The sequence below is a fragment of the Mytilus galloprovincialis genome, chromosome 6, assembly GCF_965363235.1.
Source record: "Mytilus galloprovincialis chromosome 6, xbMytGall1.hap1.1, whole genome shotgun sequence".
NCBI classification, from domain to species: domain Eukaryota; kingdom Metazoa; phylum Mollusca; class Bivalvia; order Mytilida; family Mytilidae; genus Mytilus; species Mytilus galloprovincialis.
Genome location: NC_134843.1, coordinates 12310871 through 12333632, shown reverse-complemented (window position 1 = coordinate 12333632; position 22762 = coordinate 12310871). Strand labels below are relative to the sequence as shown.

The window sequence follows — 22762 nt, the reverse complement described above, 5'->3', positions numbered from 1 at the left end:
TGTACATATACTTTTTTCTGAAGAAAATTCTTTAATTTGTTCATATTTAGAAGAAGTTTACTTTATTTTGATTCCATGCTTCCTTCCAGGAAGCAATTCCCCGACATATTTTTCGTATGCAAAGTGACCTCAGTGTGACCCATCTCGTAAAAATCTGGTGATCGCAATACGCATGGATGTCCTTAAAATAAACTATTATCTAATTGAACATGTTAAACACTTGCTCAATATCCATGCTTTTTGTTGATTGTTGATAAACAGGTGACAATCAATAAACTTCAGCTTCAAAGCACGAACTTTAATTAGCTGCCATATTTTCACAACAACACTGACCAATTGAAAAAAAAATGGACAATTATACGAAATTTATGCGAAAAAAATGATAAAATCGTGCACAGAAGACTAAGTTTATGATGTTTGTATGCATTGGTTCAAGAATTGGAATAACATTATTTTTCACCGTTCATGCGTTTCTTATGACTTTAACTTCAATTAGGACAGCAGATGTTAGACAAAAGTAAAATATTGAAATGCATGGAAAATATTAAAAAAAAAAATAAATAAATAAATAATCATTGCTTTATCATCTCACTTGTTCTCAATGATTCTTTGTTTTTATCAATGTAAGGATTTGTAAAGTTTGTCATCAAAACCTTAAGGTATTTTTCAATCATAATAATTTTTGTTAAATTTATGTAACATGTATTGAATTGTAATAAATATTCAAAAATGAGTACAGCATATTTTTTTTTAAAGTATAAAGATGCATTGGTACAATGATTTCCTTAACATTTTGATCACCAGTTCATTTTCTCTTTCCAAATGTTGACTGTTTTCTGTGTTTTTCAATATCATGCAATGTAATGTAAAACTAAAATTCCTTATAACCATTATAAGTATAAATTTCTTAGTGTTACTGAACTGATATTCAACACAAGAACTTTCCGTTTCTTTTGATAAAATGTCTGCTATTTTTATTACAGTTGGGTGGTTTACAGTTTGATAAAGAGTTAAGGGCCTTAGTTGGCTACCTTTCAACTGTTACAACATGGACTATTAGGGATAAATTTGCAAGACTTACACAAATGGCTACAATTCTTAATCTGGAAAAGGTAAGCACCATATAGATGGTAATTGCAGTACAAAAGTTTTTATTTTTAATCATATGAGTTGAGGTTCATTTATATTTGAAATATATCACTCATGTATATTGAAGCAGTATAATTGAACATAAGTATTGACATGCAGTGGTACCATTACTTTAAACATATTTAATTATAGTGGATTGGGAAACAAGTTTTGCAACTTATATAAATTCCTTTCCACTTTGCGGATGCGAATGCTGCCTTGTAGCGGCATTAGCCTGCTCTTTTTCGAAATCTACAAGGGTTTCTTTAACGTGCAAGAGATATGGCTCTCTCTTAACACGAGTCAGCCATTTATGGTCCCCTTCCGACGGACTATCATTGTTTCCTCAAGACCATACTCACAAATGGTGTCAAGGGAGCGCCGAAAATTCAGTCCCTGAAATTTTCATCCCAGACGGGAATCGAACCAGGAATGTTTGTGTTAGTAGTCTGATGCACTAACCACTACAGTGGTACCATTATAAAATATGATTACTGAATCAAGTAAAAGTTCACTATAAGTGTATGAATTTCATTTACATTAACAAGATCACATCAATGTTTTAACACGAAGTTAACAGCAAACCGTTTCATTCATACGATTGATTTATTAATTGAACAAATGAAAATCTACTGAGAAGTTACAGATCAAATGCATTGCAAAGGTATCTAAATTATATAAGTGTATTACATATAAAGAAAGCCTTTACATTGTGTTCTTCAGATTTTTTCTGGTAAAAGGGAGATAACCTAGTTTATACTATATTCTGTTGCCTATTAAGGTGGCAGAAACCAGTTATTTTACAATAAATCTTTAGAATTTCATGGATTTATGATTTTATTTTCTTAAAAATTCATTCAAGCTTATATACAAATAAAATGCATGGTTTCAAGGAACTAAGATGTGTGCGTGCTTATGTAAATATATAGAAAACCTTTAAATTTAGGTGTCTGTCCAGCATGGAGATTTAAAAATATATAAATGCATTGCAAATAAGGCAAAAAATGTGATGTTCTGATACCAATCTAATCCTCACCTGCAGATTCCTGCTAAAAGCCGACAAGAATTTTAGCCAAAATTCAAGAGAGAATGGATATTCAGTGAATTAGAACCTTGTCCGAACCTATCCTTACCATCAAAATCTCTAGATATTTTTGTTTACATAAAACTGAATTTTTTCCCCACTTTGATTGGATGCCGTCAAGTGAGGAGACCACAATTTTGACATCTGATTGGACCTATGTGAAAGAAATCCCCAACCTGTGTATGCAACTACTTACTTGTGTAGTACAGTAGCCTAGAATTTACATTCATTTATTTTTTCAGTCCACATGATGCAATTATATACCTCAATACTTAACTATAACAAAATTTCTGCGTGGGACACATATTCTGGTACACCAAAACTGGTACCTGCCACCTAAACATGAATTACACATTATAATACTTTAATAAGTTAAGTGTAAGTTATTTGTTACTGGAGGTTTCTATTTAAAACTCACATAAAGAGGTTATAATGGACATGTGGATTGATAGTGGTTTTAAAGTATACAAGATTTTGAATAACAAGTTTATTCTCCGTGAAAAGAATGGCAGATAAGTACTTAACTTGTATTCATATGACCATAAGTTTGACCTTATTAGTTGTAATGGTATACTCTGTGGTTCAAATGAATATTACCTAAACCTGCAGTTCTGGAGCTAACGTCTTACTTATGTACTCACCACTTCTTCTTTTATTCATCAGCATAAATACCTGATAAGTTACATTGAACATTATTACAGGTAACAGAGATATTAGATTACTGGGGACCCAACTCTGGACCACTAACATGGAGACTTACACCAACTGAAGTACGACATGTCTTAGGATTGAGGTAAACAATTTTAATGATTGGACTAATGTTAGCTGAATTTAAATCTGCAATATTTTGATTCAAGATACAAAAATCTTAATTATGAGTCACAAAATCTTTTTATCTTCTGCGGATTCATTATTATTCATTGGATATAAATTTTCGTGGGTGGAGATGAACAATGAATTAAGATGTTCACTATGTTAAGAACTACAGTAATTCTATTAGGTTATATAAAACCTTGAAATCACATATCCACGAAAAGGCAATTTTTCTGCATCCACGAAAAATTGGAACCCACAAAAATAAATGACTACAGTATCATTATGTCACCCCTATGGTAATCCCTATATGGTAATAGGGGTGATATATTGTTATTGTTCTGAATTATTCTTCCACACTTTTTGTCCAGCTTAGTTCTCTGAGATGACTTGAAGTACATTGATAAAACTGCACCATAATGACAATCCCCATGTGCAGATGTGCAGTTAGGGTCGATGTTTTCAAGATGGCCACCGTTACCATGGAAATGGCAAAAATGTGAAAAACCGAAAAAATGGTCCAAATTAAATGAAACTTTCAGACATTATAACTCATCATTAGAAAGCGTGAAATCCATCTCAAAAACTTTCAAAATGGCTACCGTTGTATTGGAAACAGTCTAAACGTGAAAAAAACGAAAATAATTCATTAATTAATTCATAGTTAATCAACTGTTACAGATACGACCCCAAAACCTCCCCTTCGTAACAATAGTATGAACTGTAGAATTCACTGCCCTTGGAATTTTTGAGATTGCTGCTGTTACCATGCAGATAAGGCTAAACGTGCAATATTGACCCATATGGGAAAAACGTCAAAGTACCACTTTTTTACAAATTTTAAGCTCATCTCTGATTAAATGCTATTGAATTGTCATCTGTCCTTGAAATTTTCAAAATGGCCACCGTTGTCATGGAAACAGCAAAAAAAACAAACAAAAAACACTCGCAAATTTGAGGCAAAATTCTGTAATCATGAGTATGTGCATACGATCAAATACAAAGCTGTACTGCAAATCATCTTTTAGAATATGCTAGAAGAAAACCAATATATAATTTAACGTGCCTTTATTCTATACAAAAACCGTGCTTTGAAGAGAAAATCGCCACTGTGAGAGAAAGAGAAACAGGAAAAGTACACATAAGTGACATTTCTGCACTTGCACTAAAGTACACACCTGTTAATCGAAAACCTGCTACAATATACACATTAGCTGAAATCAATCGATAAGCATGTAATTAGATTGTACAAGATAAGATACATGTATCGTGTGAAACGCGAGCTATTGAAGAACAAAATGAACAGTTAGTATGCCGCTCCGGCAATATATACACATGTTGTCTGTTCCGAGGTCCCCTCTAAAAAGACTATCAATGTACTAAGTACACGATAATATACTTGAGTATCATGTGACTCCACCTTCCTCCATGCGCGTGTGTCTAATTTAAGATTCAAAAGAGTTCCCCAACTATATATAGACATCAATCTTATTCTACAAGTAGAGAAAAAAAGGGGGGGGGGGAATCAAAGGCATGTATACTAGACATGCTATTTGTCTTTGGTACACTCATAATGGATGCTGCTACTGTGACAATGTCCAGTACAGGGTGACATCTACCGCTATTGCTTGCAATGGCAAATCTAGTTTATTTTATTGTTGTAAGATCATGATATGATATATCGAAATCATGGATATAATCTGAAATTGGATAAGAGAATGATGTACTTGACAGCTAAATCCAACAATATACTAGCTATTTTATTGATTTTTTTTGTCTCGACGTGTACATGACAATTTTCACAGTATAAATATAAATACATATATATGACATCAGCAAGGATTGTACTTTACTTTTTTTAAATGTATTTTTACAATTTAGCTCGTGGTTATATGAATTACAATGCCTGGTTTGGACTACAAGATTACTTTGCTTTTTTTTATATTTACAGAGTGGACTTTAGAAGTGATGAAATCAAGAAATTAAAGTTGTGAGAAATGAGTGACTAGGTTTTAATAATGTGATGTTATGATTGTATGTTTGTTTTGAGGGACGATATTGTATTTGGAGCTATATCATTATTTATTGAAGGTTTTTATGAAAAAGAAAATATTAATGTGAAAGTGGTAATCTATGCAGTGTATTTATTTATATATTATTGTCATCAGGAATAAATAAAGTGATGTTTGTAGTATCGACTCAGAGGTTAAAAAATAAGCTGTGTTTATCCATAAAGTGTAAACAACATAAAATGCAATAAAGAAACAATTCAGATCTTAAGTAGATCATCTATAAACAATGAAATCCAGGTTCTTTCAGATTCATAAAAAGCCTTGTGTTGTATACGTTTGTGCCACCTTTCTGGCGAGGACTTTTTAAGAAAAAGCATTGTTGTATCATTTGATGAGTTAGTTAAAAGCAAATGTCTGCAGCATGATGGAAAAAAAATCTTTTTGGAGAGATAAAATAATTGAAAAGAAATATTGCTTGTAACATCACAGAATTTGTACTTGCCAGGAACCACTTGGGGAGTAGGGTGGTTCTATTCTTGAAGCACCCGCAATCATTCCTGCTTTTTAGAGGGTTTGATTTCTCAGTTTTTAGTTTTCTGTGTTGTGTCTTGTAAACTGTTGTTAGCCCATGACCATCGCCATGGTTCTGTATTGTCAGTTTTTCTTCTACTTATGAATTTTTATTGTCCCTTGGCATCTTTACCTCTTTTTTTCTCCACTCGGTCAAGAAAAATTGTGCATGTTTTTAACAGGATTTCATCACTGAATTTGGTATGCACCCTTGCATGTCTGATAAATTCTTGAGTGCGTTTGTTAATACACTGATTGAGATGCTAATTTAAATGATATTAGATATTGTTATATTTCTAATTTGTAAGTTTGTCGATTTTTTTTAAAACTTAAGAGTGATTGGTCAGTTGTTTTGTGTATGTATCATTGATTGATTGATGGTTGCTTAACGTCCAGTGGCAAATAGTTCATGCATGTTCAGGATGGCATAAGTTAAACCAATATCTAAAACACTAGATGCTTTGTTAAACAAAGTATAGATGAAAGAAAGTGTGTGTGGAATTGAGGAAATTGATTAAATGTAAACATTGTTGAAAGAATTGTGTGATTGAGAGAATACATTAATTGTTTTCATTAAATGAAATATGTTCTGTGATATTGTGTGTTTATAGTGCAATTTATATATAATGTAAAATGATTACAGGTTGAACATTCTCTTAACAGTTATCATTACTTTTAGGTAAAAATATTCATCAATTATCCACAATTATGAGGTTTACTTAATCTCAAGACTGTTATTCTAACTTTTGCAAGCATTTGAGATAGCTATCCACCTCTTTTGGAGACATTTAACTTCTTCTTTTTTTTCTGACTGTCATAAAACAATAATAACCATAGTCATGTTTTCATTTGACTACCACATCCTTGGTAGATGTTGAGAGGGTTTGTTTCATCTCATTATTAAAACTGTCAAATAAATGTTGCCGTATAACATATAACCCAGATGTGGGTGCTTTTTCTGCTTTATACTTCTAAACAAAGAAGATTTCTGAACTTTTACATCAAAATTAAACTCGAAATCAATTTTCAATTGTTTACTCCTTTCTTAAATTCAGTGTTTATGGCTTCTCTATTTGATAAACCAGGCCTGTTCAGAAGGGTAGAATGTTTCAAGTTTGATGAATTTCAGTCCAACAAAAAACCCTGGCCTAAACCAGTACTTAGTTGAGATTAAATCTAATTTATATTTATTACCATGTAAATTGCTATAATTATCTCACAGGTGTTCAAGGAAAATATCATTATTTCACAGAATTGTTGAGAAAGGTAATTCATCAAAGGATGTCATCATGCAGTTAATTTTGTTGTTTATTCTAGGTGATGAAATGTCATATTCACATAATCATGCCCTTATTTAATGATACAGTACTATACCTGTGACCTTGTACTTCTTTTTTATAGTATACAGTATGTTTGAATGGATATTGTTGTTATCTTTTATTATGGACCATTGCAAGTGTACATAATGTAATCCTTTCAGAGGGATAATAAAATATTAAGTTCTACAATTTTCAATTTTATGCCTTCTAAAGTGTTGATAATACTTAAAGCTTTGTTGATTTATACATGAAGGTAATGACAACAAAATTTCCCAATTTAAGGTACCAGTTTTGTAGATTTCCTAGGAGTTTTAATAATTATATCCAATTTAAAGGTGTGCGTACATGCAGCCTATGCAGTTTGAAAGTTTTGATTTTTTGCTTTGATATGTGTATCACTGGTGTCCTTAAATCCTTTTCTGTGACAACAGCTGGTTCTTAAAAGCAATCTTTGCAATTAATTTACTTTAGGCATAGTACAAGATCAAGTAATACTGGGTTGTTAACAGTGTCAAGTTTATAAAATCTACTTCTGGATATCTATGCAGAAAACCATGCTTTTGACAGTATGGTTCCATATCAGCTTGATTTGTACTTTGAACATGCTGTAAGTAAATGGAAGCATTTAATATACTTTATTTACTTTCAATTTGCTTGTACCTGTATTTTAAGTGTCTTTATACGACCGCAAAAATTGAAAATTTTTTGGTCGTGTATTGGTATCACGTTGGCGGCGTCGCCGTCCGAAGACTTTTGGTTTTCGCACTATAACTTTAGTATAAGTGAATAGAAATCTATGAAATTTAAACACAAGGTTTATGACCATAAAAGGAAGGTTGGGATTGATTTTGGAAGTTTTGGTCCTAACAGTTTGGGAATTAGGGGCCAAAAAGGGCCCAAATAAGCATTTTCTTGGTTTTTGCACAATAACTTGAGTTTAAGTAAATAGAAATCTATGAAATTTAAACACAAGGTTTATGAACACAAAAGGAAGGTTGGGATTGATTTTGGGAGTTGAGGTCCAAACAGTTTAGGAATAATGGGCCCAAAGGGTCCAAAATTAAACTTTGTTTGAATTCATCAAAAATTGAATAATTGGGGTTCTTTGATATGCCGAATCTAACTGTGTATGTAGATTCTTAATTTTTGGTCCCATTTTCAAATTGGTCTACATTAAGGTCCAAAGGGTCCAAAATTAAACTAAGTTTGATTTTAACAAAAAATGAATTCTTGGGGTTCTTTGATATGCTGAATCTAAACATGTAGTCAGATTTTTCATTATTGGCCCAGTTTTCAAGTTAGTCAAAATTGGGGTCCAAAATTAAACTTTGTTTGATTTCAACAAAAATTGAATTCTTCGGGTTTATTTTATATGCTGAATCTAAACATGTACTTAGATTTTTTATGATGGGCCCAGTTTTCAAGTTGGTCCAAATCGTGGTCCAAAATTAAACTTTGTTTGATTTCAACAAAAATTGAATCCTTGGGGTTCTTTGATATGCTGAATCTAAACATGTACTTATAATTTTTATTATGGGCCCAGTTTTCAAGTTGGTCCAAAATAAAACTTTGTTTGATATCAACAAAAATTGAATCCTTGGGGTTCTTTGATATGCTGAATCTAAACCTGTATTTAGATTTTTGATTATAGGCCCAGTTTTCAAGTTGGTTCAAATTGCAGTCCAAATTAAACTTTGTGATTTCAACAAAAATTGAATGTATGGGGTTCTTTGATATATGCTTAATCTAACCATGTATTTAGATTTTTGTCGAGCCTGCAACTTTTGTTGCAGAAAGCTCGACATAGGGATAGTGATCCGGCGGCGGCTACGGCGGCGGCGGCGGCGGTGTTAGCTCACTTCTTAAAAGCTTTATATTTCAGAAGGTGGAAGACCTGAATGCTTCATACTTTGTATATAGATGCTTCATGTTACGGAGTTTCCGTCAGTCACATGTCCAATGTCCTTGACCTCATTTTCATGGTTCAGTGACCACTTGAAAAAAAAGTTCAAATTTTTTGTAATGTTGAATTCTCTCTTATTATAAGTAATAGGATAACTATATTTGGTATGTGCGTACCTTGCAAGGTCCTCATGTCTGTCAGACAGTTTTCACTTGACCTCGACCTCATTTCATGGATCAGTGATCAAGGTTAAGTTTTGGTGGTCAAGTCCATATCTCAGATACTATAAGCAATAGGGCTAGTATATTCGGTGTATGGAAGGACTGTAAGGTGTACATGTCCAACTGGCAGGTGTCATCTGACCTTGACCTCATTTTCATGGTTCAGTGGTTATAGTTAAATTTTTGTGTTTTGGTCTGTTTTTCTCATACTATATGCAATAGGTCTGCTATATTTGTTGTATGGAATGATGGTAAGGTGTACATGTCTAGCGGGCAGATGTCATGTGACCTTGACCTCATTTTCATGGTTCAGTGGTCAAAGTTAAGTTTTTGAGTTTTGGTCTTTTTATCTAATACTGTATGCCATAGGTCAACTATATTTGGTGTATGGAAATATTAAATGATCTTTATGTCAGTCGCACAGGTTTTATTTGACGGTGACCTCATTTTCATGGTTCATTGCACAGTGTTTAGTTTTTGTGTTTTGGTCTATTTTTCTTAAACTATAAGTAATTGGTCAACTATATATGTTGTATAGAAGCATTGTTCGCTGTACATGTCTGCCTGGCATGGTTCATCTGACCTTGACCTCATTTTCAAGGTTCATTGGTCTTTGTTTAGTTATCTTGGTTAATGTTAAGTTTATGAGACAGTTGTAATAAAACTAAGCTTTATACTAAGGACTATCAACATAATATCAATGATTAGTATAGAAGGCGAGACATGTTTGGGCCCGGTTATCAGATTGGTCCACATTGAGGTTTAAAGGGTCCAAAATTGAACTTTATTTGATTTCATCAAAAATTGAATTCTTGGGGTTCTTTGATATGCTGAATCTAACCATGTATTTAGATTTTGGATATTGTACCATAAAAGGTAATGTCCAATTTTAAATTTAAAGTTTTTAAGTTTAGGTTCTTAGACCACATTCATTATGTGTCAGAAACCTGTATTGTGACAACTATTTAATCCCAATCCAAATTCAGAGCTGTATCAAGCTTGAATGTTGTGCCCAATGTTCAGGGTTCGAACTCTGCGGTCGTATAAAGCTGGGCCCTGCAGAGCATCTGGTTTAATCCTGGTACAACAGAGTGCTTTTTCTGTATGGACCATTGGTACATTCTGTTTATGCACTACTATAATGCAAATTGGATCCTGCCCAAGTTCAGGGCACTCATCAGTGGTTGTTTGCATTAATTTCTTTTAGGGAATGTAGTAGTGCTAATGGCAGACCTTTTTTACCATTTGCAATGAAACAGATTACGCAACATTACAATGAACAATCTGAACCTACGGTAATTTCAAGCTCAAGATTATCAACATGTTAACTAATATTCAGAATACTCCTTTATTCCACAGAAAACTAACAAGTGATATAGCTGCTTCTCCTTTGTTAATCTACAAATGCATTCGATAATCATGTTCAATGATAATCATGATAAAGTAGAACACATTTTGGAACTGGAATATGACTCTTGCAAAGCCTTCCGACAATACTGAAAACCATAACTCTAGGTTAAATTTCTCAACTCTATTATGCAAAACCAAATGAGAACCTTTCAAATACACCATTTGGAATATTTTTGGAATAAAATGACCAAATCATGAATGAAAGAAACAAGAAACAGCTTAGATATTACGAAATATAAAATTACACAACAAAACTTGGAACAATACAAGCAAAAGCAACCAGAATACCAGTGAATGCCAGGGATGGAAAAGGCTGCTCTAGAAAGGTAAGCATTTTCAGGATATATAGTGAGACCCCTCATACACATAACATGTTTCATCATAACCCAGGTGAATAAGTGATTGCAAAATAGGTGTGAAAGTTAATAATACCTGGTTCTTTCACATTTCCAAATCCAAATAGATGGAAATTTGACATCATTGTGAAAATTTTAAAAGGTCTTGAGATTTGGGACCTCAAATTCACTGCATACCAAGTACCAATCATGAATGATTGTTGACAATTATTTTTGATGCCAAAGACATTTTTAAATTATCCCGTTGTCCTACATTTATGCCATTTTTTTAAAGGAATTGCAGATGACAACAAAGACAACAGAAGTGATGCCAATGTACAGAATTACCTTTCACCAAAACATATATTATTTATAACAGGAAAATGAATGTATGCCTGGCAACCAAAGTTAGACATTTCAACATCAATATTGCAACATATTAATGTGGTACATTTCATTGTAACCGCCATTCCAATCCTTTTTTTTCAGAAAGAGTACTTTGTAAATCTGCATTCAGAAATGAACCTTGACCAGTGTTTTATTCAGGGATATGAGATGATGATAACCCTCTTTGATAGGAAACCAGGTGCTCCGCAGGGCGCAGCTTTATACGACCGCAGAGGTCGAACCCTGAACAGTTGGGGCAAGTATGGACAAAACATTCAAGCATGATACAGCTCTGAATTTGGATTGTGATCAAATTTTTGACATTACATGGTTTTTTTTTTACACAAAACAAATGCCAAGATTTTACAAATCAATTAAAGATTTCTTCTTCAAACTTTTTAAATCTAAAATTAAATAGTTGACACAGCATAGGTTTCTGACACAGAATGAATGTGGTCTAATGAACTTAAAAGGTTTTTTTTGCCTTTGAGCAAATCACTATGCTGTTGAATATTAATCCTCTCAAAAAAATGTTTGAAGAAATTTTCTTTTTATTTATGAAATCTGAAATGAGAAAAATTTAACCCCCCCCCCTTTTTTTTCACATCCCCGTTTCCCTTTTTCAAAACTGATATCAATTCAAATTTCTAATGGAGTTTGCAACAATAACTACTCATTTAAATACATCATAAAATATTAAGATGTAAAAAAACTGCTTGTTATCACTGAATGGTAAAGATTATTTAAATTTATCAGTTGGTAGTAAAAAGTGTATATACATTGTATATTGTATATAACAAAGATTTAAGTTGATTCTGGACAAAGAAAGATAACTCCAATTAAAAAAAATTCTTGCTATTGCACAAATAGGATATTTCTTGCTTACTATTCTGGACAAAGAAAGATAACTCTAATTAAAAAAAAATTTGCTATTTCACAATATTGTGCAATTAGATATTTCTTGCCATTGCACAATACTGTGCAATTGAAAAGACTTGCTATTGCACAATACTTAATATAATAATTTTAGATCCTGATTTGGACCAACTTGAAAACTGGGCCCATAATCAAAAATCTAAGTACATGTTTAGATTCAGCATATCAAAGAGGCCCAAGAATTCAATTTTTGTTAAAATCAAACTTAGTTTAATTTTGGACCCTTTGGACTTTAATGTAGAATTTGAAATTTGAAAACAGGACCAAAAATGAAGAATCTACATACACAGTTAGATTTGGCATATCAAAGAAAACCAAGGATTCAATGTTTGATGAAATCAAACAAAGTTTAATTTTGGACCCTTTGGACCTTAATGTAGACCAATTTGAAAACTGGACCAAAAAAACTTCAATAATCAAGAATCTAAGTACATTTTTAGATTCAACATATCAAAGAACCCAACCGATTCATTTTTTGTCAAAATCAAACTAAGTTTAATTTTGGACCCTTTGGACCTTAATGTAGACCAATTTGAAAACGGGACCAAAAGTTGAGAATCTACATATACAGTTAGATTCGGCATATCAAAGAACCCCAATTATTCAATTTTGATGAAATCAAACAAAGTTTAATTTTGGACCCTTTGGGCCCCTTTTTCCTAAACTGTTGGGACCAAAACTCCCAAAATCAATACCAACCTTCCTTTTATGGTCATAAGCCTTGTGTTTAAATTTCATAGATTTGTATTTACTTATACTAACATTATAGTGCGAAAACCAAGAAAAATGCTTATTTGGGTCCCTTTTTGGCCCCTAATTCCTAATCTGTTGGGTCCTAAACTCCCAAAATAAATACCAACCTTCCTTTTGTGGTCATAAACATTGTGTTTAAATTTCATAGATTTCCATTTACTTAACCTAAGGTTATTGTGCAAAAACCAAGAAAAATGCTTATTTGGGCCCTTTATTGGCCCCTTAATCCTAAACTATTGAAACCAAAACTCCCAAAATCAATCCCAATCTTTCTTTTGTGGTCATAAACCTTGTGTCAAAATTTCATAGATTTCTATTAACTTAAACTAAAGTTATGGTGCGAAAACCAAGAAAATGCTTATTTGGGCCCTTTTTGGCCCCTTATTCCTAAAATGTTGGGACCAAAACTCCCAAAATCAATACCAACCTTCCTTTTATGGTCATAAACCTTGTGTTAAAATTTCATAGATTTCTATTCACTTTTACTAAAGTTAGAGTGCGAAAACTAAAAGTATTCGGACGCCGGACAACGACGACGACGACGACGACGACGACGACGACGCAGACGCCAACGTGATAGCAATATACGACGAAAATTTTTTCAAAATTTGCGGTCGTATAAAAACTGTCAACCACTTCCCTAATGTTATTTATTTCTTTTTTTGAGTTTTAACCTGTCGCTGTAATTTCATCAGACAATGGATCTGCCCTGTTTTTACATTCACTGATAATAAATGTACAGGGATAACCTTTTCTACTTTATTTGACTTTCTAAGTGACTTACTAACTAAATAATGTAACTCTATATATTTATAAAAATACAATAGTGGGCATTTCAAATAAAATACAAATTTTGTTCAGATAAAACCATAACATTTATTCTATATTAATTGATGTTACATTAATAGCTTCTTTTATTCACATTTATAAACTAAAAGTAAAAGATTTTTTTTTACATAAATACACAAAACCGCCTTGAGAATAACTTATTATCTAACAATGTCTTGAGGTTATTTTCCTTCTCGTAGTGCAATTTTTCTTGCCTTAAGAACAGTGAAATAATGTCGTTTAGCATAGTATGATACAAACATCATTGTTCCTAACAAGCCCAAAATCTGAAATTAAATTGAGTAAAATTTAATAATAATATTTTCAAATTATTACAGCAATATCATAAAGAATCAAGACTAAGAAATAACTTTTACAGTGGTTGAATTATGGAAATCAGACTGTCCATGTTTAAGACACAGTGTGACTCAATTGAAGAGCAATTAAAGTTGTGTAATGCATGTTTTGATTTTGTGTCAGGAATTGATACACAGATCTCCTCTTTTCTAGTATGAATACATGACGTATGTAAACAAACTAACTTCATATATTGTTTAGTACTCTGTCTATTGTTGAAGTCCAGAGTACTTACGCTGTTTTTATAGTTGGTTTGCTCTCTTATTGACTTATATAGTAGCAATCAAATCCTTTTATTCATGCCTTTTGATTTATTATATATATACAAACAATAATCAGAGACTTAACATAATCTTAAATATTAAATTGTCATTACAGTATGTTAATACATTGTATTTCTAGATCCAGAACTAGAATCTTGATAAATGAAAATGAATTAATTTTGAAAGAAACAAATTTCTTCCCTATTTTTGAAAGTTTTGGGTTGTATATTATTCTGATCACGATTCTAGTTGGTAAAATATTTTGAAAATATAAAAGGTAAGCAAATGGTAAAAATACATTACCTTGAGAGCAAGTTTCTTTCTATCATCGTAGTCTGGCATTGATGTCCACACTAAAAATGTAGCTACATCTTTAGCTAACTGGCTCTTTGTGGCTGGTGTACCTGTTAAAAGATAGAGGGTTTAATGCCAAATGTAATCAACATTTTGAAAAACTCATTCCCTAAAATTAAACTTGTAATAACAATAATGTCTTCATGTACTTGTTATCAAAACTTACTTTTGATGTAATTTTTAAGACTTCAGAAAATATTGGGAGTGGGGGTGGGTAATGGTGTCTTCTATAGTACTTGTTCTATTCCTCTGTGATTAAAGGATACAACAGTTGTTCTATATAATCCTGGAGTTGGTTTCTCAAAAAAAGTTACACTAAGATTGATCATTAGTATAATGAATTGCTCATGACTTACGATCATTCTTAGTTTTTTTTTTAAACCGACTCCTGATATTAAAGAAAAAAAAATTTAATCAAAGAGCTGAAAGCTCTGAAGAAAAATGACGCCACTGTCTCTAATATTGGGATATTTTTTATGCAAGTCTTGATTTTCAAATACCGTAATTAGTTTAACAATGCAACATGTCTCGTAAGCATATAATTGATATTTGTATATGTGTGTGTTTGAAGTGTAGATGACAACTGGCTGTTTTTTTTAAAGACAAATGAATAGGTCAAGACTACCTCAATTGTACAAATAAATACCGTAGAAAAGCTTGTATATTTCTCACTGGTACATAGTCCGAACCCCCTTCTCCCCACAAAATTTCAGGTAAATAATCTTTTTGTTACTGTTATCAAAGGTCTAATGAAACTCAGGTAATTTCAAAAATAATCGACTTCCTGTTGTTCTGGTCAATGATATCGGAACAATGCCGCTGAAGCGTAATTTTCCAAACATGCATTTGTTTGTGTGTTTGAGAAGTAGGCATACACTTATTGTTCCTTGGCATGTCAAAGAAACATTACTCACATAACACCAGTTCTTTAAAGCAGGTATTATCATTTATATTCAATAAGTTAAATTAAACATATTTATTTACAGTGGATTGGGAAACAAATTTTGCAACTTATATTAATCACTTTCCACTTTGCGGGTGTGAGTGCTGCCTTGTAGAGGCATTAGCCTGCTCTTTTTCGAAATTTACAAGGGTGTCATTTATGTGCAAGAGAAATGGCTCTCTCTTAACACTGGTCATTTATTGTCCCCAATAAGTTCCAATAAGTTTCAATAAGTTCAGACATAAACACACACAGGTTATATACTTACCATCAGAATATTCTATGATGTCAGTATATAATGCTTCAGCCATGGCTATCACACCACCAGTGAAATAAGGATTAAAATGGCCATCTTCTGGTACCTCTACTCCAGCTGGGGCATCACAATATCCAGTCAGTAATGAAAAGATGTAGTTCTGAAACAAAAACATACATCAATACTAACATACCTACTGGAAGTTTTAAAAGTTATGACAAAATATATAGTTACATGTCAAAAATATGTGGGAGGCGAACAAATTTGAGTGTGGGTCGTCGGACAGAAATAACTTTGTTATTTATTTTAGTATGGAAAACCCCAAAAAGTAATCAGATGAAACCTTCAAATAGTAAGAAGATTACATATAAATTTGGATGAATTTTGTCCATCTGTTATAAGGAACTATGATTAAGATAGTGTCACGAGGATGAAGAAACAACAATATAAGTGATTTTTAAGTCTGCTACAGCTGTGCTATGTGCTATCCTGCTAACAAAAAAATAACTTAAATCATCAGAAGAAAAATATTTAAAGTCTACTAGGATGACACAATATGATATTTCTCAATCATTTTCGGCAATTTAAGTTTGTTTGCAAGAAACAGGGTGTCCAGATCTATGTTTTTATCTTTATGTCTATTTTTACGCATATATTTACAAAATATATGTCTTTTATTTTTTTATCTGATCTGGAGGCACTGCTCCATTATACTTACTTCTTCCCCTTCTACACCAGGGACAATATAGGTAAGATCTGGAGGCACTGCTCCATTATACTTACTTCTTCCCTTTCTACACCAGGGACAATATAGGTAAGATCTGGAGGTACTGCTCCGTTATACTTACTTCTTCCCCTTCTACACCAGGGACAATATAGGTAAAATCTGGAGGCACTGCTCCATTATACTTACTTCTTCCCCTTCTACACCAGGGACAATATAGGTAAGATCTGGAGGCACTGCTCCATTATACTTACTTCTTCCCCTTCTACACCAGGGACAATATAGGTAAGATCTGGAGGCACTGCTCCATTATACTTACTTCTTCCCTTTCTACACCAGGGACAAGTTAGGTAAGATCTGGAGGCACTGCTCCATTATACTTACTTCTTCCCCTTCTACACCAGGGACAATATAGGTAAGATCAGGAGGCACTGCTATTATACTTACTTCTTCCCCTTCTACACCAGGGACAATATAGGTAAGATCTGGAGGCACTGCTCCATTATACTTACTTCTTCCCCTTCTACACCAGGGACAATATAGGTAAGATCTGGAGGCACTGCTCCATTATACTTACTTCTTCCCCTTCTACACCAGGGACAATATAGGTAAGATCTGGAGGCCCTGCTCCATTATACTTACTTCTTCCCCTTCTACACCAGGGACAATATAGGTAAGATCTGGAGGCACTGCTCCATTATTGGCAGCCTTTGCAGCTTCTTCATTTTTATAAGGTGAGGGAATATAGTCAGCTAACTTTCCTGGTCGTTCAAACATGTTCCCGTTATCATCTGGCCCATCTGTTATCATTACCTATCAAAATGATAATTATTAGAATAACTCAGTGTTTTCCTTTTTTCACTAAGGTAAGGTGGGTGTTTTAAAAAAATAACTTGCAACCGGGTGGTTTTTTTTTAAAATGTCCAACCTTTTTTAATTTACTGTGGGTGCACGTGGGGGTCACAGAAATAAAGATTAGTATAATATTCACATTTTATGGAGTTGAACAAACATTAATAGAAGTAGTCATATTAATTGTCAAATATTCTTTGATTTTATTTTTTCAAAAATTTATCTCTTTTATCTCTTCTTTCATTTACAATTTTATTCATCAGCATGGATTTAAGGCCTTTCGATCCAGGTTTCTGTTTTGTTTCTTGCTTTTGTGCCGTATTTTTGGCACACAGAACAGTAGTATCCTTCCTATGTGACTATAAGTCATTTGAAGTCTTGCTCATATTTGTCTTCACTTGCGTGTCTTTTCCGTTGTTTGGTTGATTTTTGTTCAATTTCCACAACTTCAACATTACTATCAATTTTATTTAACTTATTTGGTCTAGTATTTTCTTTATCATCATCGTCAACTTCCTTTCTTTTCCCCCGATTGATTAATGAAAACATTGAAATTTGACGATTGGACGCCATCTTTGTCAATGAAAACAAGGCGGGATTAGTATTCAAATTTTAACGGTACGGAACCGAAAAAAATCCGGATTTTGAAAAAAAAAGCCGACCACCTCCTAAAATCGAAAGGTGGTCGGCTTTCAAAAGAAGGTGGTCGGCACACCCGGCTTAAATGCCGAATGGAAAACACTGAATAACTGTTTGAGCATTTTTAGTGAAAATGCTACACAGGAGGTACAAAACATAAGTAAACATTCTTATTTTTTATACACTTTTCACATTAAATATTTATACATATACTTTAATGTTTAGACATCTAATATTATAACTTGTCCATTCTGGTTGAGGATTTTAAATTGGTTGAGGAAGAAATTTCTAATATATAGACATGAGTTAATGGTTTTAAAATTTAATTTTAATATTGTTCATTTAGTCGTTTGTTATGATTGTTACCGATTTAGCTTCCTCTTTAGCCTCATCTTCTGACAAGAAGGATCCCACCATTTCTCTGTATGCCAAATATTTCAGACTGTGACATGCAGCACACACTTGTTTATACACTTCATATCCTCTCCGTACACTGCAATAAAATATTGAATTTATTATGTATGAAATAATTTTAACATTTCAAAACCTTAGTAATCAAAACAACTATGCGATATGGAATTTGCTGACTATGCGGTATGAGTTTTGCTTATTGTTGAAAGCTATACCATGACCTATAGTTGTTAATTTCTGTATCATTTGGTCTCTTTTGAAGACTTGTCTCCTAGACAATCATACCACATCTTTTTTATATAAGTAGCTTTATAGATCAATGATACAGTCTGAAATGTTCAACAATCATTCAGGTTTCAGTTTTCTGAAATAATACGATATATAATGAGTCACAGATTTACAAGTCCAACAGAAGGTGACTATTATTTACATTGCATATGGTTGAGAAATGGGTCTGATCACTGAACTAACAAATGTGGTCCGTCAGGTGAACCCTGTCTGATAGACATACAATGTAACTAACTTGAAATGTTTCTATCACTGATGTTGGAGGAAAAAAAGTGATAAAAATATGGACACAAATCCTGCTTCAAATAACCAATGTACATGAAACGGGTAATAATCATAATTTGTCATATATTCTTAAAAGCTAACCTAACGACACCATGACATGTTTTAAGTTTCAATGTAAACATAACCAAATACTTTATGCAGAGAATGTACTGATTTCTCATAACCACATTTCTATATTAAGTATACTGTGTAACCAGGTCAAAACTGAAATTTGGCACAAAAAGTTCATATCATGAAGAATGTAGTAAGTTTCAAATTGATGAAAAACACCTTCATTGTAAACTAACTTTACAGTAGGCTTTAACCTTAAAGACTAACAGAGGGATGCACAGACCAGAAAATATTATGTCTCAATTATTTTGCCTCACATAAAAAGAACGTAACAGTTTTTAAGCAGTCATTTACTCATTACAAGCGTTAAAGAACAATAGACAGTGTCAGACATAATATCTGATCATTAGACAGATGTAAACAAGATAGGAATTATTCAACTCTCTATATATTGTCAAATATGAAGTCATATAAAAAACATAAGCAGTTGGAAAAGGATAAGTTTCCATCTCAGGCAAAACAAAAACATACATATTTTTTAAACAATCATCATTTAACGTCAATAACTCTTATGTGTTGTTCAAGTAGCCAACTCAGGCAACTGCTTTTAAGTATTTTGTAAAGAAATCTCACAAATATATAAGAGAAAAACATTTGTTAGCCATACCTTTTCATGTCAATAGAACTGAACATTCCGTGATGACTCCATTTATAATGAGGGGGATGTAACTCTAATTCACTGGCTAATACAGGGAAGGCCAAGGCTGCTCCCACTGCTCCTATACTACCAACAGTAGCTGCTCCAAGTAATCCATAAGCCTGTGAAAAAAGACATCAATACAATGATATCCCAGTACAGTACAGGTTCAGAAACAATTAGTTTTCAAAATAAAAAATTTAGAGTTGTTTGTCACAATATTGCTCATTTATCATGCGTCTCTTTATATATTTCATTCCTACCTTTGTTTATTGAACTTTTAAAATTTGTGTCAAAAAGTATTAACATTGCCAGTTGTTAGTGTTGAGTCATAGTGTTGTCATTAAGTGTGAGTTTATAGAACCAATTTTACCACTCAAATAAATAATAACACGAATGTGTCCATAGTACACGGATGCCCCACTCGCACTATGATTTTCTATGTTCAGTGAACTGTGAAATTGGGGTCAAAAATCTAATTTGGCATTTAAATTAGAAAGATCATAGCAGAGGGAACATGTGTACTAAGTTTCATGTTGATTGGACTTCAACTTCATCAAAAACTACCTTGACCAAAAACTTAAACCTGAAGTGGGACAGACAGACTAATAAATTGTAGATGGGGCATAAAAATGTAATATGGAATACAGTTAATATAACTTACAGCTTTCTTTCCTCTTGATGCTGATTTGAAACTGAAGCTTGCCTGAGAAAAAAGCAATATTTTATTATCATAGTTATTGTATACATATAGGTACATAAGGTATAAGGTACTAAATGAGTATTGACAATAATTAATACAAAATTGAATTTGTATATATATCTTTACACAAGTATACAACATTTGCAATAAAAGAACCTTAATAAGTGCACTCACATACCCACGTCCCCATATTGTCATTAAAAAATTAAATAAGTGTAAGAAAAGAAAGTTGAATAAGAAAAAAAAATTTAATCATAATTTCCTGTCAATATGCACATCTACATAGTCTATGTCCTTATTATCTACAAAGCACATCTACATAGTCTATGTCCTTATTATCTACAAATCACATCTACATAGTATGTCCTTATTATCTACAAAGTTTCATTAAATTCTGTTGTGTGGTTTCAGAGGAGTTGCGATGACAAACTGTTGCAGTACTTAATACATTAAAGCAAATAAGTTCAAAGGGGCGTAACTCCTAGAAAAATTATTCAATCATAATTTCCTGTCGATATGCACATCTACATATTATGTCCTTATTATCTAAAAAAGGTTTCGTGAAATTCTGTTGTGTGGTTTGAGAGGAGTTGCAATGACAAGAAACAGGACTGATGGACGGATCAAAAACATTATACCCTCCACAACTTCGTTGTGTGGGATATAATTAATCTCGCTTACACCCATGGAATATTTGCCACCAGATATAAAGCAAATAACAATCAAAGCAAAATGTCCCAAATAAATGTAAGAAAATCAACAAAACAACATTTCCTATAGGTACAAAAAATCTTTGAGATAGTCCCCTTCATGTAATGATTATATTGTAACATATTGATTGATATGGATTATAGAGGGACACTAGAAATCAACACAACAAAGGTAATTTGAAAAGTGTAAATGAGTGGACTGTTTTAATTAAACTCTTGTGTTTGTTTATTTTACCATCTTCTTGGCAATGAAAGAAAATGTTTGGCTTAAACCACAAACATTTTCATCTTTTCAAACAACAACATGAATATATATCTCATGCAGGAAGGCTTTAAAACTTTTCAAATTACAGTTTTGTCTGTACTCTGAGAAAATTTCATTGTGTATGTGAACACAGCCAATAGACCAGTTCGGGGATACGGTTTTCAGACAAATCTGTCATGTGACTTTCATCACCATCTGACAAAAATGTATGCATCATCATTTCCAACATATGTTGAGCAAACAGGTGAAAAAGTTTGATTTTATACTGCACAAAATATTTGGGAAATTAAAATCTAATAAGATGGTAACGCTCCCTCTGTCGTACAGGAAAATCAAGACTACGTTCTTACGAAACAGAGATTATTTCCTTACTACCACACAGATTGAAGATTTTGAAAGTGCTGGAAACTTTTAATAGAGCAGGAATACAGACGCGCCTTCGATCTATTAATGACGTCATAAAGCCTGCAAAAATTGAAGATCTTTTTAGGTGAAAGACATGATTCCAGAAATGATGTATGTAATCCAAGTGTATACACCTTATCACTATTTCAAGTATTTGTCTGCCATTACTGGACATCTCAAAAGTTCCAATAAAATGTTGACGTCATAATAGAATATAGCTGAAGCCACAATGGTTAAGTGATTGATCAGTTGATGTATGACCTCAAAATTACAAGTGGGACAGATTTCAAAATAGCGATAAGGTGTATAATTTGATGAACCCTAAACAGACTGAATGACAATAGTCAATACAGCATTTTGTGTGAGGTTTGGAGCATTCCCAATAGCCTATTACTTGTTGAAGCTAAAATCTAGTTAGGAAAACTTCTTGTTATATCAAATATATGATTACTCTTCTCTGAGACTTCCAAAAAATTTATTAAGTAACATTTTATGTTACACAACTTGGGTTACACAACTTGTCAATCAGTTCACCTTGAAAAACAATTGCTGTTTTCTCCTTAATTAAAGCTCAAACAAGAAAATAATTGTCACAAGTTACAGATATGAATATAATGGTTATGACTGCAAAGTGATTTCAATACCTGTTGTGTATTTGTCAATGATTTTGTCTTTAAAAGAGCTTGTCGCGAGAGCCTGCCAGCAACCGCTGCCATCTTTTCTATACCTTAGTCTAAAGACCCTCGAAACGGAAGTTGTCATTTTTGAATATATCAAAATACTTTTGGTTGAAGTCGAATATTTTTATTTTCTATTCAAATTTCAAAAATACAAGTATTTTTTTTATTTTTTAATATCTT

At 32.6% G+C, this 22762-nt stretch overlaps 2 protein-coding genes across 2 annotated transcripts in view; one reads left to right on the top strand and one right to left on the bottom strand.

Annotated features, from left to right (window-relative positions):
• The window catches only part of LOC143078965 (conserved oligomeric Golgi complex subunit 4-like), a 29682-nt gene extending 22567 nt beyond the window's left edge, over positions 1–7115 (top strand). Inside the window, exons 20-22 of the mRNA XM_076254046.1 lie at positions 984–1112; positions 2914–3005; positions 4977–7115. Of these exons, the coding sequence (XP_076110161.1) occupies positions 984–1112; positions 2914–3005; positions 4977–5019 (264 nt within the window). The 3' untranslated portion in view covers positions 5020–7115. The remainder of the gene's footprint in view (positions 1–983; positions 1113–2913; positions 3006–4976) is intronic.
• A 6607-nt stretch (positions 7116–13722) lies between these two features.
• LOC143078964 (cytochrome c1, heme protein, mitochondrial-like) lies at positions 13723–22659 on the bottom strand. Its single transcript, XM_076254045.1, has 8 exons — positions 22547–22659; positions 20484–20525; positions 19790–19941; positions 18454–18580; positions 17239–17409; positions 15885–16032; positions 14623–14723; positions 13723–13986 (listed from the first exon to the last, which is right to left on the bottom strand). Exons 1-8 carry the CDS (start codon positions 22616–22618, stop codon positions 13882–13884), a joined length of 918 nt encoding a protein of 305 aa, XP_076110160.1. The 5' UTR covers positions 22619–22659; the 3' UTR covers positions 13723–13881.
• Positions 22660–22762: the final 103 nt, after the last annotated feature.